Genomic DNA, 13,804 nt, shown 5'->3' on the forward strand with positions numbered 1-13,804 from the left:
ATCAAATATGACTATGAAACTTTAAGCATTGTATGCAATAGGCCCAACTTACTAAAATCACATGTTTACGTCAGGCTATAGTAATCTGAGCGGATTTAATATTGAATAAATGAAGATGATCTTTTATCTCGTTGTTTCTCGCGCACATATAGATGGTGAAATCTGTCTGAAGGGTGAGACTGATGTTGTTAATGCTGGTAAAGTGCGCGGTTCGGGTTCTGTGTGTCCGGTTAGTTAAAGGCTAAAGGATCGATGTAATATCGCGGATGCTGATGAAGGACTCGAGCTCTTCATCATCAGAAGGACTCGAGCTTCTCCTCTTCATCATCAGATGCTCAGAGAAATGATATTGCAGTGAACAGTGATGCTCTTATCTCTCAGTAGCAGGACACGCCGATCGATGCCGGCCCGAGCCCGCTTTGTCTTCTGTATATATTAATGGAGGATTGAAGGGGTTTGGACATAACTTCTGAAAGCGTGATGCGACAGAGGAGAAAGGGAAGGAAACTTTGCACATGCATGTGTCAGATGCGTCATAATAGACATGAGTCCCAGTTCTGTGTTTAAATTAATGATATTAATATCAGAGTCAAACAGAAAAAAATAAAAAAATACATGCATGACAATAATTAGACAGGATTAGAAAACAAAATGCAATTACTGGTAAGCTCGTATTAAACACATGTATTTTAAATCGCCGCTTTTTTCCCACTGATCTTTCCTGTAGGCCCACTAACGCTTCTCTTCCCAAACTCGGCTCATATTCCCGGGATATGGAAGTGTGTGTTAATAAGCAGATGGAGTGAGTAATTTTATCAGGTCAGTTTCATGCCGCCTTGAGCATCAGATGACGGTGAACTGGTGTGTCCTGCTGTATCCTAGCGGTGGCTCTGCGCGCGCGCGCGCACACACACACACACACACACACACACCTCCAGCGCCAGCACCGACCGCTCACTAACTTCTGACGCCCAGTCGAGCGCGTCAGACACCGCGATCGTCGCACGCGTCGGGAGAGTCTCGGGGATCCACAGGCCTGGAGAATCAGGAGCTCAAAACTCGACAACTTTACATCACTCGAGCACTTTAACTAACTTTCAGACCGATCTCACAGCACACACACACACACACGCTCCTTCCTTCAGGCTCGTGGCGACAACTCCTGCTGACACTGGGACCGCTTTAACACCGGCGGAGGACATGCTCTTCTCTACTTTACTGATAGAGACGCAGATTATAAAGCGTTGATGGGATGTAATGGAAGAAAGGAACATTTACAAAGAAGAAAAGTTATTCTGAACAGGATCCGCCCGAATCATCTCACTAACTCTTGGGAATATTCCTGTAAAATCCCGCAGAACTGATCCCGTGAGGAAGAGTAGTGAGGAGCGATCAGTGTGTGCTCCTCCTCTGGGCGGCGGAGGTGATCTCGGCTGGAAGAGTGTGTGTGAGAGTGTGAGTGTGTGAGAGTTGAAGGTGAAGTAGTAAATTGCGGAGTCCGTCCCTCATTTCCATCTCAGTTGTTCCCACTGGAGCTCTGCCAATCCAGAGGATCATTCACTATCATAATGATAACTCCGATCAAACGCGTGAGTTTCTGAGCAGATTCTGCGCGGATCTTCTGATGAGTGTGAATGAGGAAGAATGTCCCGTCGGAAGCAAGCGAAGCCCCAGCACCTGCGGTCGGACGAGGAGCCCGAGCCGGTCCTGCTGCCGGGTCACGGTGAGCTGATGATGATGAGGATGATGATGAAGCTGCACTGAACTCTTGCTAGTTAACGCCAGCGATGCGCGTTGGGAAAATAGCCTTTAAAACAAACAAACATTAGTTTCGCGACTAGCCCACGTGCGACTTCATTTCGACAGCGATCGAATACTTTTGTCGTTATATTTTAAAGTTAAATTGACATCCGTGCATGCATCGATGTATATAAACTACTGAAAATGTTTAAACCGCTTTTCTGAAATTATGACAATTATGATTTAGCAACATAAACAGCAAACGGCGATTTATTCGAAACTCGAATCAAATATTATCTAATAAAACAAATACAATATGAGAGGAAATTATTATCTAGTTCAACAGATTCACATACAGCTTAATTTATCACTTTTATTGGTGTAAATATGCAGAAACATTAACATTGAGTTTTGTTACTCAGAGACGCTTCACACATTTAAAAGAAGGAAAACGGGCGATTCTCTGCTTGAAATATTAAGATCTTTTTGTCATTTAAAATTTTCCTCTTCTAAATTTTTCTTTTTAACTTGATCATTTGCTTTTTTACTTTAACTAAGTCACTGTCAAAAAAGAAAGGTGGCAAATGCATGTTTGCAGAATAAAAATGCCTACGTCTTAATTGAGTATTTTAGTATTATGTCGCGGGGTGTTTTACACGGAATTGTCTTAAAAACCCCGTTTAACACGATGCCGAGCCGCTGTAATTACATGACATCGCAGTTATTAATTAAAACAATTCGGCCCACTTTTCTCGGAAAATCTGTTTACTTTTTTTGCAATAGTAATAATAATAATAATTGGCTAATAATAATAATTTATCACATGCAGTGTTTTTAAAAATACACTCAGTGAAAGTAAAATCCTTCCTCATATCTCGGTTATTCATTCATTCACTCTCTACTTTCATATTCCAACATTTCTTGTAGTTTATACACACCTGCTACTTTATTGTACTTCATTTATTACTATATTATTGACATTTTACCAGCAAATCATGTGAAAATCACTGTTTTTGTGAGGCTGTTAAGGAATGTTATAATGTCGTTCTTATTATCGTTATTAATTTTTTTAGGTGATTATTATGTCATTATTTTATGTCATCATTTAGTTCCTGATCGTATGTGGCTTTAATCTATGAAACTCTAATCAAAATGCATGTCAAAATGAAAGCACCTCTCGACTGAGTTTGAAGAAGACATCAAGCAGCAAGCATTATGTCTGATAGAAATACACGTACAAATGTTTATTTAAATAACAATTCAAGAATATAGTAAATACATATGTAATCCATATAAAACTCATTCATCTATTAATACATATTTAAGCACATATTTGCCAGTCTTGCAACATACACATAATACACTACAATAATTAACAGTAATTCAAACATCCCAACCCTAGGTGTGTGTGTGTATATATATATATATATATATATATATATATATATATATATATATATATATATATATATATATATATATATATACATACATATATTTATAGAGAGAGAGAGAGAAATAACCAGAAATGAAAATTGAAAATTGAATGACAAATTAAAGTGTAACATATTGCAGTCCTGAGCGTTTAATATTGACTGGTGTTTCAGTTTCTGGCACACACTGTTGATGTATGATCTGACTTCGACTGCATTTGAATAGCAACAGAAGTATTGATTGTTTCTAATCTAACGACTCGATCGGTCACGCTGAGGATTTAACCGTATGCTCTGAATCTCCAGCTTGACTTCAGTTGTCTGATTCACATCTCAGCGAGAGGTTTTCCAGTAAGACTCTGTCCTTTTCTTTATGAGCGCGGTGTTTCTCTCCGCACAAGTCTTTAAATGCTCGTTTCCATTCTCTTTTGTTTGCTTGGCTTTTGAACACACTCTTTTGTGTGTGTGTGAATGGTGTGGCATTAAGCAGCGGCGATGCTCTCTGTCCCCGAGGAGCTGCTCTGAGACCGCGTGCTCTTAACCCTCGGCTGGGCGCGCCGGCATGGGTGGCCCAGAGATGTCAAGCTTTACATGCAATTTGTGCAGATGTTCGCTTGACCTGAGAAAAGTGGCTTACATATGTCCTATGGTGTATTAATTATGATAATCTCTCTGTCGTCCTTCATCTCCACACAACTAATGAGCTCTTTCATGCTCTGTCCTGTCGTGTGCATCTAACACGGTTTATGACTCTTTAAAACAAACATAACACTTTTTTTTTTGCTGAGATTTACAATTTAGTATTATTTTTTATTTAATATTTATACATCTTATGGAAAGTTTCATAATTAATCATGCTTGAATTCTCTGTGTGTTTTTGAACAATACTTTTCCTTCCATCCATGTTTCCAAGGCCGCTGAGTCCACATTTTTTGACAGCATTTATATCAGATGTTTTTTTCTTACCTAAAATTACTGGTGTAATGTACAGTAATGTAGTCCAGTTTGTTCAGTCGTACTAAATTATATTTTTGACCATTTAATTTAGACAGTAATCATGACACATTTTTATAGTGTTGGGATTTTATTATTCATTTAGATCTTTTCAATGTAGATAATGTAACTGTCTCACATTTTTTGTATTTTTCAATGCTGAAATTGTACATGAGGTCTATAGATAATGCATCTATAGATAATGCGTATTGATACGCCAAAATATGCTGGTTTAACCTTTTAATCCGGGCCCAGCTCTCAGATCGGCCAGTCAGCATCATGGTGTGGGTGAATCTGGTGTCAGAGCACATGCTAATACACAATATTAATATTTGTGCTGCACATCTGCAAGCATTGACAGAAGCTCGGGTGTTCTGGAGGATATAGAGGCATTACTGTGCAGAAGTCTCTGGGTGTGCTCGTTCATGTGTTCCTCTGGCACTGCGAGCGGACAGGGCATGATGAACACTGAACAAGAGTAATATTAGAAATTCAAACATTTCATTTGAAGTAATAGTTAGCAAATGCTGTAGGTTTGCACAAGTGCATCGTATACAGTAGTTTATATGTGTGTGTGTGCTACTGTATGAAAAATACTTTCAGCCATTTTGAACTATCACAAAAAAAGGTTTTTATTTATTTATTATCATTTTTAATAAAAAGTAGTCAATTAGTGGCATTTAACACATTTGTGTATTTAGGCATTTTACTTGTGCGCATTATATATGTATTTAATTTTGAAATGGCGAAGAATGAGAAATGTATTTACTCTATATGTCTTTTTAACACTTATCATAACACTTATAAAAGCATAAATACATTATAGTGTAAAAGAGATTATAATATAGCAACTGGTAGAATATAACAGATATAAAATCTAACAGTGTTTTCAGTTTGCATAATTCTATATAATCTCAGTATATAATCTATATCAGTCTGTTTTACTCATCTAGAAAATTATAGGGAAAATTATACTTTCAGTTTGTCTGAAATAGACAGTATATGAATGTGTCATAGTTAACTATTATTCTCTCTTTTAAATAAAATAAGCATTTCCAATTAATTTTATTCCAGTCACTACTGACATGAGGAAATAAATCACCTCCTCCTTCTTCCTCACTTCTTCTTCTTCTTCTTCTTAGTATTAGTATTAGGGTTATAGTACATTATCATCATTTCTTTGTTGTCAAAAACATTTGTTGTTATATGTATTATTTGATTCTATTTTCTGGTTTGGAATACAATGAATTTTATTCTTGAATTTTTGGAAATATTCATCCATATTGCAGTAGAACATACACTATATTTTATCTGCTAAACATTATCAACCGCCAGTTGGATTAAAAAAAGAAAAAGAAAAAAAAAGAAATGTTTTACTCCGCAAGGTCTAATCACAATTTAGACATGTTTAATTCAGCTTATAAAGTTAATTCTTCACAGTTGTCTGCATAACATAATTAACAAAATATCAGACCCAACCCAATCTCTGCAGTCAAGCACTATTACCAGATAATTACCATAAAGCATAGACACATACAAACACACAAAATATTATGCCATTGGAATAGTTTGTACAGATAATCTCTCAGTATCTCAAAGAAATGTATGATTTAAACAGACATGATCAGATATGATTTAGGGCTGTATGTCAGCTGAACAGAACATGCGGTTTCTTCAACAACTGTAGTTTGTCAGGAGACATGTTGTGCCAGTGTTTGCAAACCCATAGATGACGCATCTGACAGAACCAATGAAGAGACCGATATTTGAGGTTTCATGTTAGCAGTTCGGAATGCGAGTAACAGCTGAATTGAATGAAAACATTGGAAATCAAAGACTTGTGTTGAATCCATTTTTAAATGGAAACATCCTGTACTGATTAGACTGATTGCACTAAGAGATTTATTAGCTAGCTATACAGGGAACAGTGGAATTATCAAAACTGGTGGCTAAGATGAGAGACAAAAATCCAGAAAAAAGGGCAAAATTGATTTGATTTATGCAAATTAATAAAAAAAGTAGAATTTATTCTAATTTCCTGTTCCCCTCAGTCTCAGGTGAAGGAGTGGAGGATTCAGACAGTGGAAATGAGAGCCGCAGTGGGAGCGAAGAGACCCATGTGTGTGAAAAGTGTTGCGCTGAGTTCTTTAAGTGGTCGGATTTCTGTGAACATCTGAACACTTGTACCAAGAACCCACTTGTGTTGATTATCAGTGATAATGAGGTGACTTCAGAGCCAGCCCAGGACTACGTGCCTGAGCCATCCCCAGTGCCCAGCAGCGAGCCGGCCGAGAGCGAGGACGATCCCGGGGGAAGCCTCATCCCACACGCTGAAGCTGATGAAGGAGCAGACATGATGCTGGATCCAGGGGCTGTCCTGGAGAAAGAAGACGAGCCCATGGAAGTGGAACTGTCTCCTGAGAAGCCCACAGATTCTGAAGATCAAGTTACACTGGCAGAGCCAGACATAAGCCTACCTCAGCTTGAGGACCACACGCAGTCCTCCGGGGCGGGGTACTCTATTCCCAGCACTAACGTCACGCTGGAAACCCTTCATGGGACCCGTGTGGCGGTGGCCCAGTTCTCTCAGGGTGCCCGAGAAGCTCTAGCTGGTGAAGTGTCCACTATGGCCATCCCCATGATCCTGGACCAGCTCATGGCCTTGCAGCAGCAACAGCTCCATCAGCTTCAACTCATCGAGCAGATTCGGAGCCAGGTGGCGCTAATAAACAAACAAGCCCCCACACAGACCACTGTCAACCATCAAGTAGACCACAGCATGAATGCTGCCTTACAAGTAACCTCATCCTCCAGCATACCCACTATGTCTGGGCAGCTTCATCTACGTGGCTTCATCACACCCCCTGTGCATCAGCTTCCTATCAAGGGACCCTCCACTTTAAACGGACAGGTCTCAGCCTCATTATCTTCAGCTCTGGAGGGAGCCTGTTCCAATGTCCCTCAGACAGGTGGCCAACTGGTGAGTTCTGGGATGAAAAGCAATATCACAATGAGTTCCTTGTATCCAACAGCCAGTAATGTGGTTCCCTCTCAAATGCCACCATGCTCAGTGTCGATTAGCAGCAGTGGCTGCACCAGTAGTAGCACAGGAACTGGGGGTGAAGTCAGTTGTTGTATTTCACTACCAAGGAACACACCTAGTCCTTTAACGCTGACTCATGGGAGATTGCTAACATCCCCCTCCAGCCTTCCCCTTGTACCTCACAGCTCGCCCAACAGTGTTATCTTCCCTAATCCTCTCGCCAGTATTGCAGCAACAACAAATGCTCTTGATCCTCTTTCCGCCCTAATGAAGCACCGCAAAGGAAAGCCCCCAAATGTCTCTATGTTCGACACCAAACCCAGTTCAGAAGATCCCTTCTTCAAACACAAGTGCAGATTTTGTGCTAAGGTGTTTGGAAGTGACAGTGCCCTGCAAATTCACCTTCGTTCTCATACTGGTGAAAGGCCTTTCAAATGCAACATTTGCGGTAATCGCTTCTCTACAAAGGGTAACTTAAAGGTTCATTTTCAGAGACACAAAGAAAAGTATCCTCATATCCAAATGAACCCCTATCCTGTTCCTGAGTATTTGGACAATGTTCCAACTAGCTCAGGTATACCTTATGGGATGTCCTTTCCCCCAGAAAAACCTGTTACCACATGGCTGGACAGCAAACCTGTTTTGTCTACAATCCCAACATCGGTAGCACTGCAACTCCCTCCAACTATGCCCAGTATTCTAGGAAACTATGGGGATTCAACTAGTTTCACCCCTTTAAGTCGGTCACCTCAAAGGCCATCACCGCCATCAAGTGAGTGCACATCTTTGTCTCCGAATCACCTCATTGCTGAGGCCAGTATTGCACAAATTTCCAGTTCACCACAACCTAATGTGGCGAGTGACACACCTCCAGTTCTCAAACCTGAAGCCTTTCATCTACCACCCAACTCCCCCACCAGGCCTGGAGAAACCAGCATATCGATTTCTTCCATACCCCAAGTAATTTCTACAACCACAGTTACAACCACAACCAGAACACAGATCACAGACTCAACGAATACTCCGTCTGCTGTCTCTCATCCCTCCCTACAAATGATGTCCAGTCAGTTTAAGCCCAAGTTTCCTTTTGGTGGCCTCCTGGACTCTATGCAAACATCAGAGACCTCAAAACTACAGCAACTGGTGGAAAATATTGATAAGAAGATGACAGACCCCAACCAATGTGTTATCTGTCATCGTGTGCTCAGTTGTCAGAGTGCCCTGAAGATGCACTATCGCATCCATACAGGAGAAAGACCCTTTAAATGTAAGATATGTGGTCGTGCTTTCACAACCAAGGGTAATTTGAAAACACACTTTGGGGTTCACAGATCAAAGCCCCCTCTCCGGGTACAGCACTCTTGCCCCATATGCCAGAAAAAGTTTACTAATGCCGTAGTTTTGCAGCAACACATCCGCATGCATATGGGTGGACAGATTCCCAACACACCCCTGCCTGAGAGTTTTCAGGACATGGACACAGATCTCTCCTTTGATGAAAAGAGCTTAGACACCATGAGCAACTATGATGATGAGCTACTTGATGAGATGGACCAAGTAACGGAAGATGAAACATGTCTCAAAGAAGGGAATGTGGACTCACCAAAACAACTCAATTTATACTCAGATATGTCTCCAAGCACCTCTCCCCCAACCTCTCTTATCTCTAGCATTGTTGCTTTGGAGAATGAAATGAAGCTGAGTGACCCAACAGTTAACGTAACCCATTCCTTCAGCCTAAAGCCTCCAGAAAATGGGAGTGAAATTGATGGGGAAAATGGAGACATGTTTAAGAATGACTCATCTTCCACTATGGGAGACTTGGAGAACCACAGTGTTGGGAGTCCAGCACAGTCTGAATCCTCTGGCTCTATGCAGGCTCTGTCTCCTACCTACAGCCAGCCGGAGAGCCATCACTTCGAGCCACCGAGAGTCGAGTCCCCTCCTCAGGCGAATAGCCGCAAGGACGAGGCTCTGCATTCTGCTTCAGTGAGTGCAACAGTGAAGTCTGAGCAGTCAGACACCCCTTCTCCTGGAGCAGAAAACACAGGCGCATTAGATCTCACTGCCACACAGCCCAACAGGCCATTTGTCAAAGATGAGAATCACTTCAGTCTGCTGTTCCTGGGAAGAGACAGAGGTAGTCATGTTTTTTATTTTATTTTAGGCAGTGATAGTCATATATATACAAAATTACAAATGACTGACAATTTAACTACTCTCCTTCATGTTGTTACTACTAATATGTACATTAAAATTAAAAAAGTAAATAACTGAAGCATTTTCCTGTAATTTATGTTTTTTTTTATAGGTTTAAACACTCCCAGTATTATGAGCTCAGAATCAAGCACAGTGAAATATGAGAATGGACACAGTAAACCATCGGCCTTGTGTGAGGGACCCCACTTACCAGTTGGCCCCCAGGTTCCCACCGCAACCCCTCACACAACAATAAGCCCCAACCTGGCTCCAATGCTGGCTCCGCCCCCACCCCGCCGGACCCCCAAACAACACAACTGCCACTCCTGTGGGAAGAACTTCTCGTCCGCCAGCGCTCTTCAGATCCACGAGCGCACTCACACTGGAGAAAAGCCCTTCGGCTGCTCCATCTGTGGCAGAGCCTTCACCACAAAGGGAAATCTGAAGGTATGGTTCAAATATATTTGGCCTATTTGTGTATTTTAGTTTATATTTATGCGAAACTATATAAAATGTGAATGAAAACAGGATAAATTTACAAATGCAGTATTTAACAAATGCATCAGCATATTGGTACATACAAGTTTGGTGTTAGCACCACCTAGAGGTAAAAAAATAAACAAACAAAACAAAAAATATTACTTTCATATTTATCCTATTCATGATCTGGTCTCCTTTGTTTCACTGGGTCATGCAGATTACGGTGATACCCATTTTGCCATGGTCGGCCATATTGCCTGTGCGCCTTTTGAAATTGAACTGAAAAGATATTTGTTGAACTCCCCCTACAGTGCTCATCGGATCTTCACCTAAAAAAAACAATCAAAGCAACATTTTGGCATATTTACATGAAAGTTTGCATGTGCCCTGACAATACCATATTACTGTTCCTATTGATTAAAAGTCATAAACAGCTGTATTACATTACAAGCAGTTTTAATAAAGGCTTTGAAATCACGTTTCATAAAATCTCCACCAGGATGCTATTTTTATATTTACCTGTAACAGATCTTCCTCTAATGTGCTTGTCCCTGTAATTGCTGCCTGCAGCTTTTACCAGTTACTATCTTCAAATGAGGTTAAGCTTACTAAAGCACATTTTTAAAAAGTTAAATGTATTTGATATATATATAACTGTTATATAAGTATTCATTACTTCAATGAGCTCATTGTTTCTGCCATAAATTATTACATTGTTTAAATTAATACATTTTTAGCTAACTGTGATTTGTGTATTTCTGAAATACATAACCTCTGATAGCAGTTGTAATGCGGACTCATGCATTTTCTGTAAAGCTGCTTTGAAACGATGTGTATTGCGAAAAGCGCTATACAAATAAATGTGAATTGAACTGAATCAAATATATTTGTAATATAGACGTAAATGACAAAAACATACTCATAACCACATCAGAAAAGCATATAAATAAAGAGCATGATGTCTTTTTTTGCGATTCATATAAACTGAAGCAGCGTTCTCACTTCAGGTCCACATGGGAACCCACATGTGGAACAACGCCCCGGCCCGGCGGGGGAGACGCCTCTCCGTGGAGAACCCAATGGCTCTTCTAGGGGGAGATGCCATAAAGTTCAGCGAGATGTTTCAGAAGGATCTCACAGCTCGAGCAATCAACGTAGACCCAGGCTTCTGGAATCAGTATGCTGTAGCCATCACCAATGGACTGGCAATGAAAAACAATGAGATCTCTGTCATTCAGAATGGAGGCATTCCTCCGATTCCCATTAGTCTGAGCGGCGGAGGCATTCCTGCTGTGGGAGGACTGTCCGCAGGGATGGAGAGGTCTCACACTGGGAGCAGTTCTCCCGGGAACACACTCGACAAGACCAACCTGGAAGTGGGAGCTGGACACCCCTTCTCCAGATTCAGGGAAAAGGACAAAGAAATTGGGATTAATTGATGATGTACATTTAGAAAAGGATACTGACAAAAATACTTAATCCAGTTTGAGTTATGTATTATATTGTACAAATGAAGTCTGATATGCTGTTTAGATATTTAGTGTTCTTCAGTCCTACTGTACATTGATTCATACAAAGAAAACGTGTCTCGTTTGAAAAACGTTTGTCTTGAAAGGTTTGCATGGTACTTACTGGTTTCTGTCAGTATGTTTCTTAATAGTATGACGCTCTGACACACAGTGCAACGCTATCTCACGACCAGTTCGTGCGAGTGAGGAAAAGGTGGCTAATTTGGACAAATTCGTACTGTTTGTCTAAACAAATCGGGGGGGGGGGGGGGGGGGGGTGATGGGTTAGGGTTAGGTTTGGGGGGGTCATGGGTCAGGGGTAGGTCATTCGTACAAATTCATACCAATTTGGCAACTCGTAAAATATGTACGATTTAGCAAAAATGTGCGAGTGAGGAATTAGCCACCTCGTAAAATTCGTACGAATTGCCGTGAGATCGGGCTGGTGAGTGTCAGCTGACATGGGCAAAAAGAAAAGAAGAGTGATTTTATTTGGTTGCTTTGTGGTACATGAATGGATGGAAACATGAAATTGGATATATTAGTCAGCTTTTTCAATCATGGAAACTAGACACTTGTCCAGACGAAAAAGTCGTTTAAATTTTTACATTAATTTTTCAGCCATGTTCTTATATTAATGTTCTGTGTCTTAATATTTATGGTATAAATTAACAGTAGGTATTAAAATATATTTAATTGCCCTGAGTTTTTATTAATCTATTTTAATTTAATTTAATTTTGAATTCTAAATATATATTGAAATAAAGACATAAAAAAAAAAATCTTTGTTCTATCAATGCAATCATACTGAGGTGTTTTGTTGTGGATATCTCCTGCTGTGTAACAGCTACACCACGAGACGGCACGGCATCTAAAGCTGCTACGCTCACAAGCCTCTTTTTATCCTTTGTAAAGAAATAAAACAGAGTTCTACAAAAACAGTTTGTGTTGAAGAACTGCAAATCTACTGAGTACAGACAGAACTGTTATGCACATTTTGTAACAACACAAAAAATATGTTGATTTGTCATGTTTGTGAATGCACTTTTTGGAGGAACGGTCTTGTTTGTGAGATTGCATTACTGTGGGACTGAGCGATCTATAACAACTTCTTTTTCCTGTTTGCTTTTGGGGTTTGTAAATGTGTAGCACAGGAATATGAGCTTCTGTCCCCGAGCCTCACGACATTCTGTCCAGTCGAGCTCAAATAAACTGAGAACAGATTCTGTCTGTGTAATGCTGTCTCTCTTTCGTCGCTCTTCCATCTAAAGATTTCTGTCTACAGATATTTAAACTGGGGAAACGAATCAGTTTTTAAATAGCTGTAAATATATTATTCAAAAATATGTTTGTAACCTAAATTAGAGCACATGCAGTGGATGAGAAGAACTGGACACTCAGACATTCCTGTGTTTCATTGCATTAGATGCCAGATCTCAAACAAGTGAGGCCATTCTCACAAGTAACTGAATTTTTCCGAGTCACTTTCTTATTCATTTTTGTGGACGCATGAAGTCAGGTTTGTGTGTGAGAGAAGAATGTGTTATTGATGCGATATTACAGTGTGTGTCAGTTCAGTCATGGCATATGCACTGACACACACATTTACTGACACTAAATAAGACTAGTTGTAATTATCACAGACTACGCCTAACCTAAAGCTTAAAACTCTGCATCAATAGAATAAAACACCATTTGCTTTATTTATGAACTGTTTTTCATGTAGAGGAGATATAAAGTGCCTGCTTTAGATCTCACGATGAGCTGAAATAATGGAAATAAACAAATGAACCAATAAAACATAGTGCGTTCTTGGCCACTATATGGTAACATTATATTGCAAAGTGATGTGTTACATGTACTTACTATTGTAATAAAACGCATAAATACAATTAACTAACTCTAAACCAAACCGTAACCTTAACCCTATAGTACGTACATGTAGTTATTAAAATTATTCAGCAGTTATTTGTGTGATTAAATAATAAAAATAAAATAAAGTGTAACTAAAAGTATTTATTGGGTACTGAGGTGTTAAATAACACCAGCTCCAAACTAAATTTAAAACACTGAATACAATCCAGAGGATAAAAAAAAGATGCATTTGAGCAGCAGAGTAAATGAGATTAAGGAAACGCCTCACCAGCCGCATGAACAGATGATGTTCATGACCAGACACAATCAGGCCTGATCATAATGCAACAGATCTTACAAAATGAGTTTAAACAATCAACACAACTAGTGGATTGATCTTACAGTAAGAAAAAAAAGAGAGAGCAAAATTGAGCTGAAGTTTTGAAGAGAATCAGGAATCAGTGGCACCAAAACTGGGTTGTGCTATTAAACTATGAACTAAAAAAGATGTTTTGTGTCAAGAGTGTTAATCAAATGAATGGTGATTATTCACA

The 13,804-nt window shown here is 39.8% G+C and overlaps 1 protein-coding gene across 1 annotated transcript; it reads left to right on the plus strand.

The window, feature by feature from the left end:
• Positions 1–778: 778 nt before the first annotated feature.
• On the plus strand, positions 779–11,642 carry sall3a (spalt-like transcription factor 3a). Its single transcript, XM_084385169.1, has 4 exons — positions 779–1,723; positions 6,218–9,349; positions 9,521–9,855; positions 10,896–11,642. The coding sequence occupies exons 1-4, from the start codon at positions 1,645–1,647 to the stop codon at positions 11,325–11,327; spliced, it is 3,978 nt and encodes a 1,325-aa protein (XP_084241295.1). The 5' UTR covers positions 779–1,644; the 3' UTR covers positions 11,328–11,642.
• The last annotated feature ends 2,162 nt before the right edge of the window (positions 11,643–13,804 follow it).

This window comes from Rutilus rutilus (assembly GCF_951802725.1).
Source record: "Rutilus rutilus genome assembly, chromosome: 17".
Classification (NCBI taxonomy): Eukaryota; Metazoa; Chordata; class Actinopteri; order Cypriniformes; family Leuciscidae; genus Rutilus; species Rutilus rutilus.